The sequence below is a fragment of the Carassius carassius genome, chromosome 3 (genome assembly GCF_963082965.1).
Source record: "Carassius carassius chromosome 3, fCarCar2.1, whole genome shotgun sequence".
Lineage (NCBI taxonomy): Eukaryota > Metazoa > Chordata > Actinopteri > Cypriniformes > Cyprinidae > Carassius > Carassius carassius.
In genome coordinates, this window is record NC_081757.1 from 42,677,684 (window position 1) to 42,692,051 (window position 14,368).

A 14,368-nucleotide genomic window follows, 5' to 3' on the forward strand; every position below is an offset into this window, starting at 1 on the left:
GTACAAGTTGATGAAATAGAAGAAATAGCTACCTAGCCTATAAATAGCCACCCTTAATAAAATTAACCATGGTTTTACTGTAGTAAAAGTAGTAACCAAGGTTTTTTTTTTTTTTGATTACCGTTTGTTTAACCACAGTTTTACTACAAATACCATAGTTAAACTCTGGTTAGTGTAGCAAAACCATGGTTGATTTGTGATTACCGCTGCCGGACTGCAGACAGCTACATGATAATATCTTAAATGAATGTTTCTAGGCTATCATTGACTGTTTCTGCGTTCTCTACTGTAGGAAAACAATACAGAAAAGAATCTACAGTAAGGCACAAACAGTTTAAATGAATATGATAACATGCGATTAAACAGTGTGCAATTCCTTAATTTTTTCCTGATGTGATACTTAACAACAGCGACACCTGCGAGTCACGTGACAGCCTCGAGACTGGTGTAAACTAAAAACAAACTAAAGGACACACACATGTATTACACACAGATATCACTGTTTTGTGTTCGATCAAAATGTTAATGACCTGAAATAATGATTTAGAGTTTTAATGAGCAGTTGCATTGAGCTGATCTAAAAAAAATAAAAAATAATAAGTTTCAATTAAAAAAATATATAATTACTAATAATTTTATAATATATAATAATTTTTATTACTAGTAATAAAAACTAAAACTGACATAAAATAAATTAACTCTAAATTGTAATATTTAAAAAAACAAATCCTAATACAAAAGCACAACAAAATTGGAATAAATTTTATATAAATATATAATAATAAAAACCTTATTATTATTATTATTTTTCTTAAAATACTAAACTAGCACTGGCATGTTTACATGAACACTATTGTGAATCTGCAGACTGGAACTGGAACAGGAATTAACACTGGTGTTCGCAGCTCAGCCTTCTGTAATGAAGAACAGGTGACCTTTTTCTGGGTATGTATTCCTTATAATGTTACACATTTTATTATTTGCATGTTCTTTTCAAATGATATGATGCTAATGATGATGTTAAATGGAAAAAATCAGGAAATCTTTTATTGCAGTCAACATTTTACACTGGTCTGTCTGACAGCAGCATCAAAGACTTCAGTTTGAAGGATCTTTGGTTTCGGGCCACTTTACTAGCTCCAAGTTTCTAGTGATCCTGAAGATCTTGATTAGCTGGTTAAGGTGTGTTTAATTAAAGGCTGGAGCTAAACTCTGCTGAAAAATGGCCCTAGAGGAACAGGTTCAGACACTCCTGCAGAACACATTAGATAAATATTAAACTAGCAATCATGGCTTTTATATAAATTTGGCAATGAAAGTATTTCCTCATGTGACACCATATATGACAGTTATACTCTATGTAAGCACACATTGGCTGGAATCTGAGTTCCAGTATCCTATAACAGGAACACAAATAATGTATTTCAACTCAAGCTACATGCAGTTCCCTGAGGCAAAAGGATTGGTGGAAAAATGACTCCTGGCCGTTCCACCATAAACTGGTTAATCTTGTTCTCTTTGTCTTTCAATCTGAAACACAATCTGGTTGCACCACATCTGAATAGAGCCACACTGTATCCTCCTTAGATGAGATGAGTCTTTGCAACAACTTTAACAATTAATTCTGGGTCAAAGTAATGAAATATCAAAATGTGGTGTAGAGTTTTGTTAAACAAGTTTTAATAATTATCCTTTACCTTACAAGGTAACATCAGACATTCAAATGCCCATATAAATACACCTATGTATATACAGATGTGCTGAACAGACAGTCTCTACAAGAAAGTTACTCCAAAACCAGTTTTCACACAATAGAATCATCTTTACTTTTCAGACTGCTTGTGGACTCTGTTTCCGGAGGCACTTGAACTTTCTTCATCTCGAGTCCTTTGACCCAGGTGTAGGCGAAGGATCCCACCAGCACCATCATATTGCTTGTCCACCAGAGCTTACTCTTACTGGAGCCCAAGTGGACGACCGCCAACACAGTCTGTGCGCAGGATTTTGCTGTGCCAGACACATTGTGAGTCAATGGACTGGTGACCTTGATCTGAAGTCCTGTCACGTAACCAATGGCAAAGCCAAAGACTCCACCCACAATCATCATGCCCCAAAAATGTAAATGTGTCAGTCGGTTAAACTCCGACACGCTTTTCAGTTCGCCAGAAAAGGCAATAAGTGGAATAAAAAGTACAATGGCATTGAGGTTGTTGTAGTAGGAGAGTTTCCAGATGTTTCCATCCACCACCGGCATCACTTTTTTGGTGTAGATGGCATTGAGAGATACACAAAGACTGGCAACGACGCCGAAAACGACGCCCGTCCAAGAAAGGGAACCTGCCACAGATTCTTGGTCCACACCCAGCCAGAATCCACCTGGAGGATTACGAAACAAAGCACAGGTAGTCAGTGTAACTCTTTTGTAGCAGACTCCATTGTGTTGATGAATGGGATCTTCATAGCTGCTGTGATGGTATCAAAAACATGTATTCTCATTATTAACTAGGTATGAAAGCTGGTTTCTGCCTTTTACGGCCCACTCATGTCAAGCACCATAACTATAAAGATAAGAGTAGAACATAATTTTTTACAGCTCAGTTCCGCATGCACACGTACTAGTTGCCTGAACCTACCCCTAAAACATACAACCCATTTAGTAAGCTTATACGTGACCACAAAATTAGTCAAAAGGGTCAATTTTTCAAATTTGTGTGGCAGAAAATGACCATTTTCAAGCAGTAATCTAAGAAGCCATGAAATAAAAGAATTCAAAAAAAGTTTATATTTCAAAATTCTGACTTTATTCTCGCAATTCAGAGATTATATCTCGCAAAAAACAACTCATCATTCTCTCTTTTCCCCTCGGCTCTGAATCAAGAGGTTGAATCCCACACTTCTGCCTTTTCTTCCCTCAGATTTGACAAACTCACGATTGAGTTATCAAGTCCGAACTTCATAAACTTAAGTTGCGAACTTAACTTCGCAATTTAGGATGGAAACCTGGCTTGTATGAATTTCTTACTTTGGCTAAACACAAAAGAAGATATTCTGAAAAAATGTTGGACACAAGCTGACGGTAGCCATTAACTTCCATAGTATTTTTTCTATACTATGGAAGTTCATGTCTACCGTCAACTGTTTGGTTCATAACCTTGCAATTGCAAGAAAAAAAAAGTCAGAATTGTGAGATAAAAGAAATACATGTTATGTAAAATGTTAATAGTAGGTTTAAATAATATTCCATGCTGTAACTGCAGGGCTAATGCAATACATCGCCTATGAACAGCATATGGGAATATTATGTAGACCTACTGTTTAAATTTAATTTATGCATAAAAGTTAATCATAGCATTTTTCATCCATAGTCTTGTCTTTTTAAATGTTGACGTTCAGCTTCAAATGGCATCTTTGATTCTACAAAAATGATCTTCATCCAGATCCTGACATCAAAAAGGCACATTATTTTCTAATTTTTTATGGATTTTACCTGTTTCCCTCAACCTTTCTCCAGTGTTTTTCTAAACGCGCACAACTGCGAGTGACGAAACTGTGACATCTACTCTGTAATTTTTTTATTATTTATTTACTTATTTAAGAAAGTTGGGGAGAAGTAAGACGTGTCCCTGTAGCTGTTTCCATCACCCTCTTTTTATGCACATTTTAAATATCACATCAGAAACAAGTGATGGAAACACCAAATTTCGAAAAGAAACTGTCACAGTGTCTGGGTTGTGTTCCCTGGGTTTCCACTAGGTGTCCTCAGTTCCCACGGTGTTTTTCATATTATCACTTCCTGTCTCCTTATTTGGTCACCTTCCTCCTTGTTTAGTTAATTGATTGTTCCCCACCTGTCTCCTGTTTCCCCATTATCCTTTTGTGTATTTATACCTGGTCTGTCTGAGTCTTAGTCACGGAGTCCTTGTTTAATGTGATGTTAATTCATGTCCGTCATCTAGTCGTGCCCTTGCCTTGTGTTCATGTTTTGTTTATGTTTTGGATTTGGATATTCTGGTTTTGACCCTGCCTGGACTGTTTACCCCTTCGGATTACCCTTTAATAAATATCATACCCACACTTGGATCTCTCCGTGTTTCTTGTATCACCACACGTGACAGAAATCCCTTAATTTCCCTGCAAAAACATTATTAGGACCGCAAGACCACATTTATTTTGTTTCGTCTGCTCACTTGAAGCGCAAGTAATTTATTACATTTGCAAATTTTCTTATTGACATTTAGTGTAAGTTAATCAGGAAATGCCGATTTGGTTCTATCTGACTTGTTGGGTGGAAACGGTGCTTATTTGCAAGTGTTTTATGCAATTATTCAATTTTGCATATAAGTTAAATTTTCAATTTAGGATGGAAACCTGGCTTGTATGAATTTCTTACTTTTGCTAAATGCAAAAGAAGATATTTTGAATTGTTGGACACGAGCTGACGGTAGCCATTGACTTCCATAGTATTTTTTCTGTACTATGGAAGTCAATGGCTACCGTCAACTGTTTGGTTACCAAGGTTCTTCAAAATATATATTGGTGTGTGTTCAGCGGAGAATAGAAACTCGTACGGGTTTGGGACAACATGAGGGGCAGTAAATGATAACAATTTTTTTGCAGGTATTTTTTTTTTTTTTCGTGTAATGTCCCTTTAAGAGGCTGGTACTCACCTAGAATGACTCCGCAACACAGCACTGCGTAGAGAGACGTGGTTTGCTTCAGAACCGCGTATGACAGAGCAACGTTAAAAACCGTTGAAAGCGACCGACCAACGGTGTAGAAGGCAACTCCCACGTATTTCAGGCACAGGTTGTTGAATGTGATCATGCCGATGAACACAATGGTCAGCGGCAAAATCTCTCTGGACACTCTGAAATCAAATTTTAACGACGGGAAATCCACGAATCCAGGACATAATTTAGAGAGAAAGTTCAAGATCCAACACAGTCCAACGCTAACGACACACTGGAAAAAAGTGATGAAGATAGGCGCGTCCAGCTCCTTGCTGTCTAACAGGTAGTTGTTCAGGAAAACCATAGAAATCGAGATGAACCAGTAAAGAGCCACAACCACAGCGATTTTGGTCGCTCTCAGGATAAAGGACTCATCTTTTTCCGACTGAGTTGAGTCCAAGAGAGCCATTCTTAATATTCTGGAGCGCTTGAGTAGGGACCTGTGCATGGTTCAAGAATAAAGGAAGAGGAACAATGCAAATACACGTTAGTCACGTTATAACAACAGCACCAATGACATCTGTGGTGCTCTGCACTGGCCATGTTGAGTAAAACGATAGCCGGCGAGTTCAACTACTTCGATGGATTTCTTAAAGTGACATCCTCACCTATGTACAAAATCATACAAGTGCACATAATCGAACTTCACGATAAACTACAAGCGGAAACAATCAGGTAATTATCTTACCACGGTTTATAGACGCTGGAATAAATAACCAAGTGACTAAAAACAACAACAAACAGTACAAGAGCGTTTTGGATGCTTAACCATACATTAAGTCTCGTACTTAAACAGTAGTAATAAAATAATGTTATGTTTGTAACGTTAAAAAAAATTAAAGAATCTTTACAAATCTGTTTGCTTGAGTCTCACCTTCCTGGACATCAGACATTTGCTTGCAACGCACATTGAAGCAGGAAGTGTTTTTAATGTTCAACTCCTCCTTTCTCTCGAGACGATCTACCGTAGTACCATAGGTATTGCATTGTAATTACAGCAGAACAAAACAGGGAGATCATTCCTGAGATATCTGTCAGTATCACCCCCTTTAAAAGGCATTATAAGCTGGGGTGTTGTTTCTATTTGCATTCATGTATGAAAAATTATCTTATTTTAATTTATTTACCTCATCTTAGATATTTTTCTTTTTAAGACAAAATCAGACAAAAAAATTAGACAAAATCACAAGAAATAAATATTAGGCTAGTTGTCTTTCAAAAATGTATGTATAAAATTGAAATAAAAATGTTCTGCACTTACATTTTGTCATTTAACAGACGCTTTTATCCAAAGCAACATACAAATGAGGACAATGGAAATGCCAATTGTGTACTTTTAATAACTTTATTGTATGGTGAAAAGAAAATTGTGTAGCTTCTCCTAAAAGACTATTTAGCATTCGTTTAGTGTTTAAATTAGATTATGTGCAACAACAAACTACGTTTACTGAAGTTGGGGTTATGAAAAAATATCAATTTTTATGTAAATTTGTTTATTTATTTTCCTAGTTATCCTTTGCTTATATTAATTATCACCATTAAAAATAGATTAAGATTATAGATTTCTGTCTCTGGAAAGGTGCAGATAAACCTTGACAATTATTAGGCTACAGGGATTCTGTACTGCTAGACCGAGGGGACTTTTATTCTGAAGTTCGGAAAGGGGCGTGGCCTGAGAGGGTGGTCGTTATTTTCCGCTAGTGGGCTTCCTGATGCATTTCGTTGTTTATCAGCACATTCTGACGTAACTGTTATTACATTTTTCTTATTTGGAAAATAAGACAGGCGTCGTCCGTTATCTAATAACCTCGAAATGGCAACAACAGTTAGCACTCAACGGGGACAGGTAAGACTTGACTTTTAAATACACATTTATGTTACCTTACGCAACATGCTAGCTTGTTCGAGCAGTAAAAGAAGGATTTTCTCAATATAAACCACACATCGGAAGTTGCGCAGTACAGAATTAACATTACCAATATGCATATATAGATGTTACACCTCAACTGGCGTCTAAACATCACAACGAGAAAGACTAAATAAGTATGTAACGTTACGTTAGCCAGTTCTTGAGTGCTGCAGAAACGTCAAAATATGTAACGTTACAGCAGGTAGATCGTCATGATGTGACAACGAAACGTTAACAAATGTGATTTAATGCCATGTTTTAAAGACCTGTTTGTGTCCATGTAGTAACCAAACAGTCGTTTATTTCATAAATCATTCGAACGTTATTTTTGACCGTACGTTAGTGATTTAGATGTGATGTGTTGTGAATGAATGGTGTTGTCATGTTACGCGCATCGGGCTCGTGATTTAGCACGCGGGTTGTATCGCATGACGTAATCACAGACACTTCCAGTCCACATCAATACAGTAAAATATATATTGAATAAAAATGTACTATGTTCAACAGTGTTTTTGTCATCTTTAGATAAAATAAGAAATATAAATGAGACAATAACCAACAAATACTTTGTTCTTTTCTTTAAAATATCACATACTGTTAAGCAGTTATTAAACAATTTAATTTGGATGTTGAAAAATCTTGCAAAAAATCTCTTTCTGAATTGCATAATGTAATTTTATTTATTATTATATATATTTTTTTTTTTTTTGGAATTTCTATATATTTGCTATTGTAATTGTTCCCTTGCAACTTTTTTTCCCTTCTTTTTTTCTCTTTGGAAGCATTTGCTATGAGAAGTATAGGTTTGCTGATACCACAGAAAAATATATAGTGTAGGTTAAAGTTGCATCATTATAAATGTCTGTTATAAAAAGACGCATCCCCCTGATGATGAAGATTTGTACAGTAGAAATAAAACTTAAGTGGAATCCTTTTGAGAATTATTAAAAGACTCATTCTTTCCTTTGTTAAAAGAAGCAAGAGATGTCTTAAAGGGGTCATTGGTTGCGACATGCACTGTTCGAAGTGTTGGCAGTGTGTGTACACAACCATCCTTCAGTTATAAAGATCCACCCAGTGTTTTCTCATAAATCATTTCCCCTTTCTCAAACCGAACTGATCTCAGATGAAGTCACACAGACAGGCCCCTCCCACAATAGTTTGATTGACAGTAGTGTCTCAGCACAGACTGGACTGGTGTCTTACCTTAGACCCGCCCTGAGTGAGTCATCAGTCCAACACTGTTTCACCACTGGAGCAGATGTAATAGTGAACATAGCAGTCATCATTTACTCCTGACATCTGAGCCGCTGAAGATGCAGTGGACATTTGTTTTGAAGGGAACGCGCCCCTGATCTACATAAATGCGTCTATCTTCATGCGAATCATTCGTGATCCAGCTTTACTTCCAGATGAAGTTAGTGTAAGGTTCTTTAAATGAATCTTTGCAAATTGCCTCTCCTAATAATGTGCTAAATAGCAAGTTTCACGATGAATGCAGCTAAAGTTAAGAGTATTTCAGAGAGCAGGAGTCAGCAGAGCTGATTTGCATTTAAAGGGACATGCACTAAGACGTAACTCTTTGTAACTCATTGCACAGAATCAGAAGCTGTTGTTATTGTGTGTTCAGGTCTACATTGGTGAGCTGCCTCAGGATTTCCTGAGAATCACCCCGACGCAACAGCAGCAGCAGGTGCAGTTAGACGCCCAGGCGGCCCGACAGCTGCAGTACGGAGGATCTCTAGCAACAGCTGGCCGCCTCAGCATCACCGTGGTACAGGTGCGTCTGCAGTGCTGTTTTAATGCTGGACAGTCAGACTTACACTGCTGTTCTGAATGCACATTTTTTAAGTATTTCTACTGTAGGGGAGTATTTTCAGTTTGTAAAACCCAATTTGTTACATTTCAAAGAACAATAATTTCATGTTTTTTTACCATTGCACAAATTAAAAACAGCCAAATTCAACAAAAACTGAACACTTTGAGCAGCAAATTGTCAATTTTTATAATACTTTTTGCGTCCCTCTCTGACACTTTTAAATTTCCACTTCCACTCTGCCGACATGTTTGCTGCTCGCCTCTCACTCTGTGCTGTTTGATCGCGTCACCAAAAATGTCATTGTTCGGTACAATTTATTCAGTCTCCCAAAAATGTATTGGAAACGTACTCGCCCTCAGGTCATCCCAGATGTAGATACGTTTGTTTCTCCATCAGATTTGGAGTAATGTAGCTTTGCATCAGTGTCTCATCAATGGATGCTCTGCAGTGAATGGGTGCCGTCAGAATGAGAGTCCAAACAGCTGATAAAACCATCACAATGATCCACCAGTAATACACACCACTCCAGTCCACCAATTAACATCTCGTGAAGTGAAAAGGTGTAATATGATAATGATAACAAGTTATTTCCATGACCGACATCTTTCTTTGGTTGCAACAATGATTGTGCAATTGCTTGAGCAATGCATTTCGGTCAGTTGCACAAAACAAAATTTCGGCATTTAACATTGAGTTTCTACATAAATGTCTCTTTGCAATTGTTGTATTTGTGCATCTGTGACTTTAAGTCTGTAATAAGTATACTGGATATTTAAAAGGAGATGCAAAGGCCTGTAAGTCACAAGGCCATTTAAATTGTTATTTTCCCAGGCGAAGCTTGCGAAGAACTATGGGATGACACGCATGGACCCTTACTGCAGGATTCGACTTGGCTACGCCGTCTATGAGACTCCTACTGCACACAATGGAGCAAAGAACCCTCGCTGGAACAAAGTCATCCAGTGCACTGTCCCGCCCGGGGTCGACTCCTTCTACCTGGAAATATTCGATGAGGTCAGACTCAAATAACTTCTTATTACTTATAAAACATTTTCTTTTTTTGTAAACAGTTTTATCATTTACCAAATTATTATTAGACAACACTGATGCCATTTTTCAAAGCAATAATTCACCTAAAAATAAATACTGTCTTCATTTACTGTCCCTCAAGTTTTTTTCAAAACTGTATGAATTTATTTCTTCTGTTAACACAAAAGAAGATATTTTGAAGAATTTTGATTACCAAAGAGTTTCTGGTAGCCATTGACTTACATAGTATAGAAGAAAAAAGTCCATTACGGCATGCAATTGTTACTATAGTTAAAGGGATAGTTCACCCAAAAATTACTCCGTGATTTACCCTCAGGCCATCCTAGGTGTATGTGACTTTCTTCTTTCAGTTGAATATTATCAGAGCTATGTTTAAATATGTCCTGGCCCTTCCAAGCTTTATAATGGCAGTGAATGGGGGTCAAGAGTTTGAAGCACAAAAAAAGTGCATCCAGCCATCATAAAAAGTGCTCCACAATAAAGCTCTAAAGGGACAATAAAGTCCTTCTGAAGCAAATCGATGCATATTTATAAGAGAAATATCTATAATTAATCTCTAGCTTCCGCTAACTGCACTAATGTACATGCGTTCACAAAAGAATGATGTTTCAGTGGATGATGTTGGACGTAGGCGAATAAACAAACAAATTGGCAGTATGACCAAATACACAATTTAATTGCTAAAACTTTAAAATTAAAATGAATACACAAAATATCCTGAAATCCTGCATGTAAAGGTGACTTTTCTTGCAGTAGGCGATCTTAACTGCTGATTGTTCTGTGTTGCTGGACAGAGGGCGTTTTCCATGGATGATCGCATTGCATGGACACACGTGACGATCCCAGAGAGCCTGCGAGAGGGAACCGTCGTGGATGAGTGGTACAGCTTGAGCGGGAGACAGGGTGATGACAAAGAAGGCATGATTAATCTTGTCATGTCCTTCGCTGTAAGTCCTCACTCACAAAATACTCCTGTGCATGAACTGAGTGTTACAGCATGTCTTGACCAGATGTTACAAGAGAAATGCTTTCTTTCAAAAAAGAAAAAGGGCATGGCAACTTTTGTTTAATCAAATGTATATTTTTTCCTCTCTCTCTTTTTTTTTGGTCAAAGTCAATACCTGCGGGAATGATGATGCAGCCGCAGCCTGTGGTTTTGATGCCTACAGTTTATCAACACGGCGTTGGATATGTGCCCATAGCAGGTTTGTTTAACACTGTGACATAATTAATCAACCAGCCACTCATTTATTTTCAGAAAGTATTCACAAGTATTCATGCAGTTTTAGGGCACTTCATCATGTTTATCCCTACTGTATCATATTTGTTACACAAATTTCTAAGGCTTAAATGATCAAAATTCTGCTGAAACGTCTGTTTAGTGTAATCGTACAAACATTGACCATCAGCTTGTATTTTTGCTGTGAAACATAAGAATAACTTTGATATTGTTAGTAATATTTAAAGATAAACACTTACTGGACTGCAGCAGCTCGGGTTTCCTTGATAATCAAGACATAATTTTTTGGAAAAATGTAGTTAAAATGCGATAATAAAATATGATCATAAGGCTTTTGAGGAGCGTTTATTGGTTTATCTCTCAGTTGTAATTCTATTGCAGTGCATTAAGAATTTTTGTCATAAAACTAAGTATTTTCAGGTGAAGTTTATTTGTGTAGTGCTTTTCATAATAAAAATCGTTTGAAAGTTTCTGCATTTTATTAAGTAATAGCTTATCCGTGGTGACTATGTCAAGGTATTGTCCTTGTGGCAGAAATGTACAGTGAAATCATGCAGTTAGTTAATGACGTAATCAAACAGGCGTTGAACACTATTAAAAGCAAAGATTATATGTTGCATTCAAACTTATAGCAAAATTTGGTAGTTTTGTATGTTGGTTCAGGGTTGGCATCATCTCTTTCCAGGTGTTCGGTCATCTCAGATCTTCTAGGGGCTGGATCCAGATGAAACCTAGTTACATCTGGATGTCAATTCCATGGCAGAAACAGAGAAACAAATAGAGACATAATTAGCGTAGCTGCTGTTCCCACCAAGCAAAAATGATTTTTTTCAACACAGGCAAAAGAATAATAATGTGCATTTGATCAGATATAACTGCAGTCCAAGATTATGAGATGCATTATTTGAATGCTTGGCGATAGAGATGTGTTTTTAATCTAGATTTAAACAGAGAGAGTGTGCCTGAACCCCGAACATTATCAGGAAGACTATTCCAGAGTTTGGGAGCCAAATGTGAAAAAGCTCTACCTCCTTTAGTGGACTTTGCTATCCTAGCCTAAGGGAGCGTGATGGATTGTAGCGTGGTATAAGGCTAGTTAGGTACACAGGCGCTAAACCATTTAGGGCCTTATAAGTAGTAATATTGTGTAACGTATACGGATCTTAATAGGTAGCCAGTGAAGAGACTGTAAAATTAGGGTAATATGATCATATTTTCTTGACCTGGTAAGGACTCTAGCTGCTGCATTTTGGACTACCTGTAGCTTGTTTATTGAAGATGCAGGACAACCACCTAGAAGTGCATTACAATAGTCCAGTCTAGAGGTCATGAACTACATGCATCAGAAACGGGTAACACACTCGCAGTTTGGCGATGTTTCTAAGATGGAAGAATGCTGTTTTTGTTACATGGAAATATAATTTTCAAAAGACAAGTTGCTGTCTAATGTAACCCCCACTTTTGTACTGTAGAGGAAGTAACATTACATCGGTTTAGATACAAATTGTTTAGATACAAATTGAGATTCTGTGTACTGTTTTTTGGTCCATGAGTTATATCTCTGTCTTAGCCGAATTTAATAGTAGAAAATTATTGGTCATCCAATCTTTTAAATTTTTAACACACTCTGTTAGCTTAGATAATTTAGAAGTTTCATCTGGTCTTGTTGAAATATATAATTGAGTATTATCAGCATACCAATGGAAACTAATCCTGTAAAGGTGCAACATGTATATTGAAAACAGAAGAGGGCCTTGGACAGATCCTTGTGGGACTCAATACTTTGCAGACGTTAATTGAGATGATTCCCCATTTTATAATCGATTTATTAGTAAATCATGATCTATGGTGTCAAACACAGCACCAAGATCAAGTAAAACTAGCAACGATATGCAGCCTTGGTCTGACGCAAGAAGCAAGTAATTTTTTATCTTAACGTGTAGTTTCTGTGCTATGATGGGCCCTGAAACCAAACTGAAATTCTTCATAGATATCTTTTTTTTTTTTTTTTTTGAAGGAAGGAAGGAGCTAATTTTTTTTACGTAAACGGAAGATTTGACATTTGTCTGTAATTTGCCAGATCATTAGGATCTAGTTGTGTTTTTTTAAACAAGAGACTTAATAACCGCAAGCTTGAATGGTTTTGGGACGTGACCTAGAGATAACGATGAGTTAATAATATTGAGAAGTGGTTCTTCTGCTGCAGGCAGCAACTCTTTCAGTAATTTAATGGGTACAGGATCTAATGAAAATATTGTTGGTTTAGATACAGTGATAAGTTTATTTAGCTCTTCCTGTCCTATAGTTATTTTTATTTATTTATATATATATATATATCTTGCTAAGATATTATTGGAGATATACTGTAGAGTGACAACTGATATATCATTTTATGTTGGTTTCATCTTAATTTTTGTCAGTATAAACATCAGCATCTGCACCAAATTGCATAATTGTGCTTAGTTTCAGTCTCTGAAAAAAAAAAAAAAAAACCACAAACGCAAACCTTTGTGTCTAAAGGTTCAATGAACTTTCAATAATAATAATAATAATATATATAAAATAAAAATGAACAGATTTTCATATGTCATTATTTAATGTCAGATTTTCAGGGTTAAAATGATTGAGCAAGCCTGTTCGGTTTGGAAGAGTAACTCTAAAACGGTTGCCTGTGCACAGTTAAATTCTTGCATTTTATGATAAAAACAAAAAACAATTTGTCCAAATGTGAATTTAGGTGTCCCTGGTATGTACAACCAAGGTGTGGTGCCCATGGGAATGCCAGCTGTGCCTGCTGTCACGTCACAGAGCGCCCCCTGCGGTGAAGAAGACCTTAAAGCCCTTCAGGACATGTTTCCCAACCTGGACAAGGAGGTGATCCGCACCGTTCTGGAGGCCCAACAGGGCAACAAGGATGCTGCCATTAACTCCTTGCTACAGATGGCCGAGGAGCTTTAACTGCAGATCTGTCACTCAGCTGGCGCTTAAATCTACCAACAATGTAAAACTTTATACCAAAAAGACCTGTAAATATGCACACTGAAGTCTATCAACACTTAACAGTAGCAAGTAAATCTAACAAACTTTTAATTGTCTTTAAATCTGCATTCAGAATGAATGTTTCTGGAACGTTACAGAGAATGTAGGATGATTTTTTGCAAAGGAGTAACTTGTCATATGTCCGCTGAGGACAGTATACCATATCTGTATTGTAGTGATCCCATGTCTTAAAGATGTTTGATATACTGTATTATTATGCTTTTATCTGTATGAATTTAGTTACTTAAATGCACATGAATATAATTTATTTTGAAGATTATTAAAGAGATATCAGAGTATATATCAGAATTAATGTCATTATTTGAATGGCTCTTTTGTGCACAAGCTACTCTATGACCATTACAAGCACAGAATATCTGTTAAGTGTAAAATGCCTAATAGCAGCCCATGATATATGCAAATATAGGACATACATTGCCTGTTATTGCACAGTATAGTTGCAAGACCTTGTGGTTAAAATGATCATAAATGGCACTTGGAGCTTTGATTTTCTCCTCAGTTTGAGCTTGTTTGCTAATCCAGCTTTCTAATAAACCTGCCATTGCACACTGTGATTGTTG

General features: G+C 36.8%; 2 protein-coding genes across 4 annotated transcripts; one reads left to right on the forward strand and one right to left on the reverse strand.

The window, feature by feature from the left end:
• Positions 1–1,663: 1,663 nt before the first annotated feature.
• On the reverse strand, positions 1,664–5,780 carry slc35c1 (solute carrier family 35 member C1). Of its 2 annotated transcripts, XM_059539279.1 has the most exons (3): positions 5,605–5,780; positions 4,668–5,170; positions 1,664–2,376 (listed from the first exon to the last, which is right to left on the reverse strand). In XM_059539279.1, exons 2-3 carry the CDS (start codon positions 5,137–5,139, stop codon positions 1,805–1,807), a joined length of 1,044 nt encoding a protein of 347 aa, XP_059395262.1. In that variant the 5' UTR covers positions 5,140–5,170; positions 5,605–5,780; the 3' UTR covers positions 1,664–1,804. The 2 variants fall into 2 exon arrangements, with proteins under 2 accessions (XP_059395262.1, XP_059395255.1); XM_059539272.1 differs by lacking the exon at positions 5,605–5,780 and having other exon boundaries at positions 4,668–5,178.
• A 622-nt stretch (positions 5,781–6,402) lies between these two features.
• On the forward strand, positions 6,403–14,359 carry tollip (toll interacting protein). 2 transcript variants are annotated; one of them, XM_059539301.1, is made up of 6 exons: positions 6,403–6,576; positions 8,270–8,419; positions 9,290–9,472; positions 10,303–10,455; positions 10,623–10,713; positions 13,486–14,359. In XM_059539301.1, the coding sequence occupies exons 1-6, from the start codon at positions 6,544–6,546 to the stop codon at positions 13,704–13,706; spliced, it is 831 nt and encodes a 276-aa protein (XP_059395284.1). In that variant the 5' UTR covers positions 6,403–6,543; the 3' UTR covers positions 13,707–14,359. The 2 variants fall into 2 exon arrangements, with proteins under 2 accessions (XP_059395284.1, XP_059395275.1); XM_059539292.1 differs by lacking the exon at positions 6,403–6,576 and adding an exon at positions 7,904–8,056.
• Positions 14,360–14,368: the final 9 nt, after the last annotated feature.

Excerpts from the sequence above, each read along its gene's own strand:
- tollip (XM_059539292.1), top strand. The coding sequence starts at position 8,018 with ATGCGAATCATTCGTGATCCAGCTTTACTTCCAGATGAA. Across the intron at positions 8,057-8,269 it reads CAGCTTTACTTCCAGATGAA|GTCTACATTGGTGAGCTGCC; the intron begins GTTAGTGTAAGG and ends TTGTGTGTTCAG. Across the intron at positions 8,420-9,289 it reads TCAGCATCACCGTGGTACAG|GCGAAGCTTGCGAAGAACTA; the intron begins GTGCGTCTGCAG and ends TTATTTTCCCAG.
- slc35c1 (XM_059539272.1), bottom strand. The coding sequence starts at position 5,178 with ATGCACAGGTCCCTACTCAAGCGCTCCAGAATATTAAGAATGGCTCTC. Across the intron at positions 2,377-4,667 it reads GTGTTGCGGAGTCATTCTAG|GTGGATTCTGGCTGGGTGTG; the intron begins GTGAGTACCAGC and ends GTAATCCTCCAG.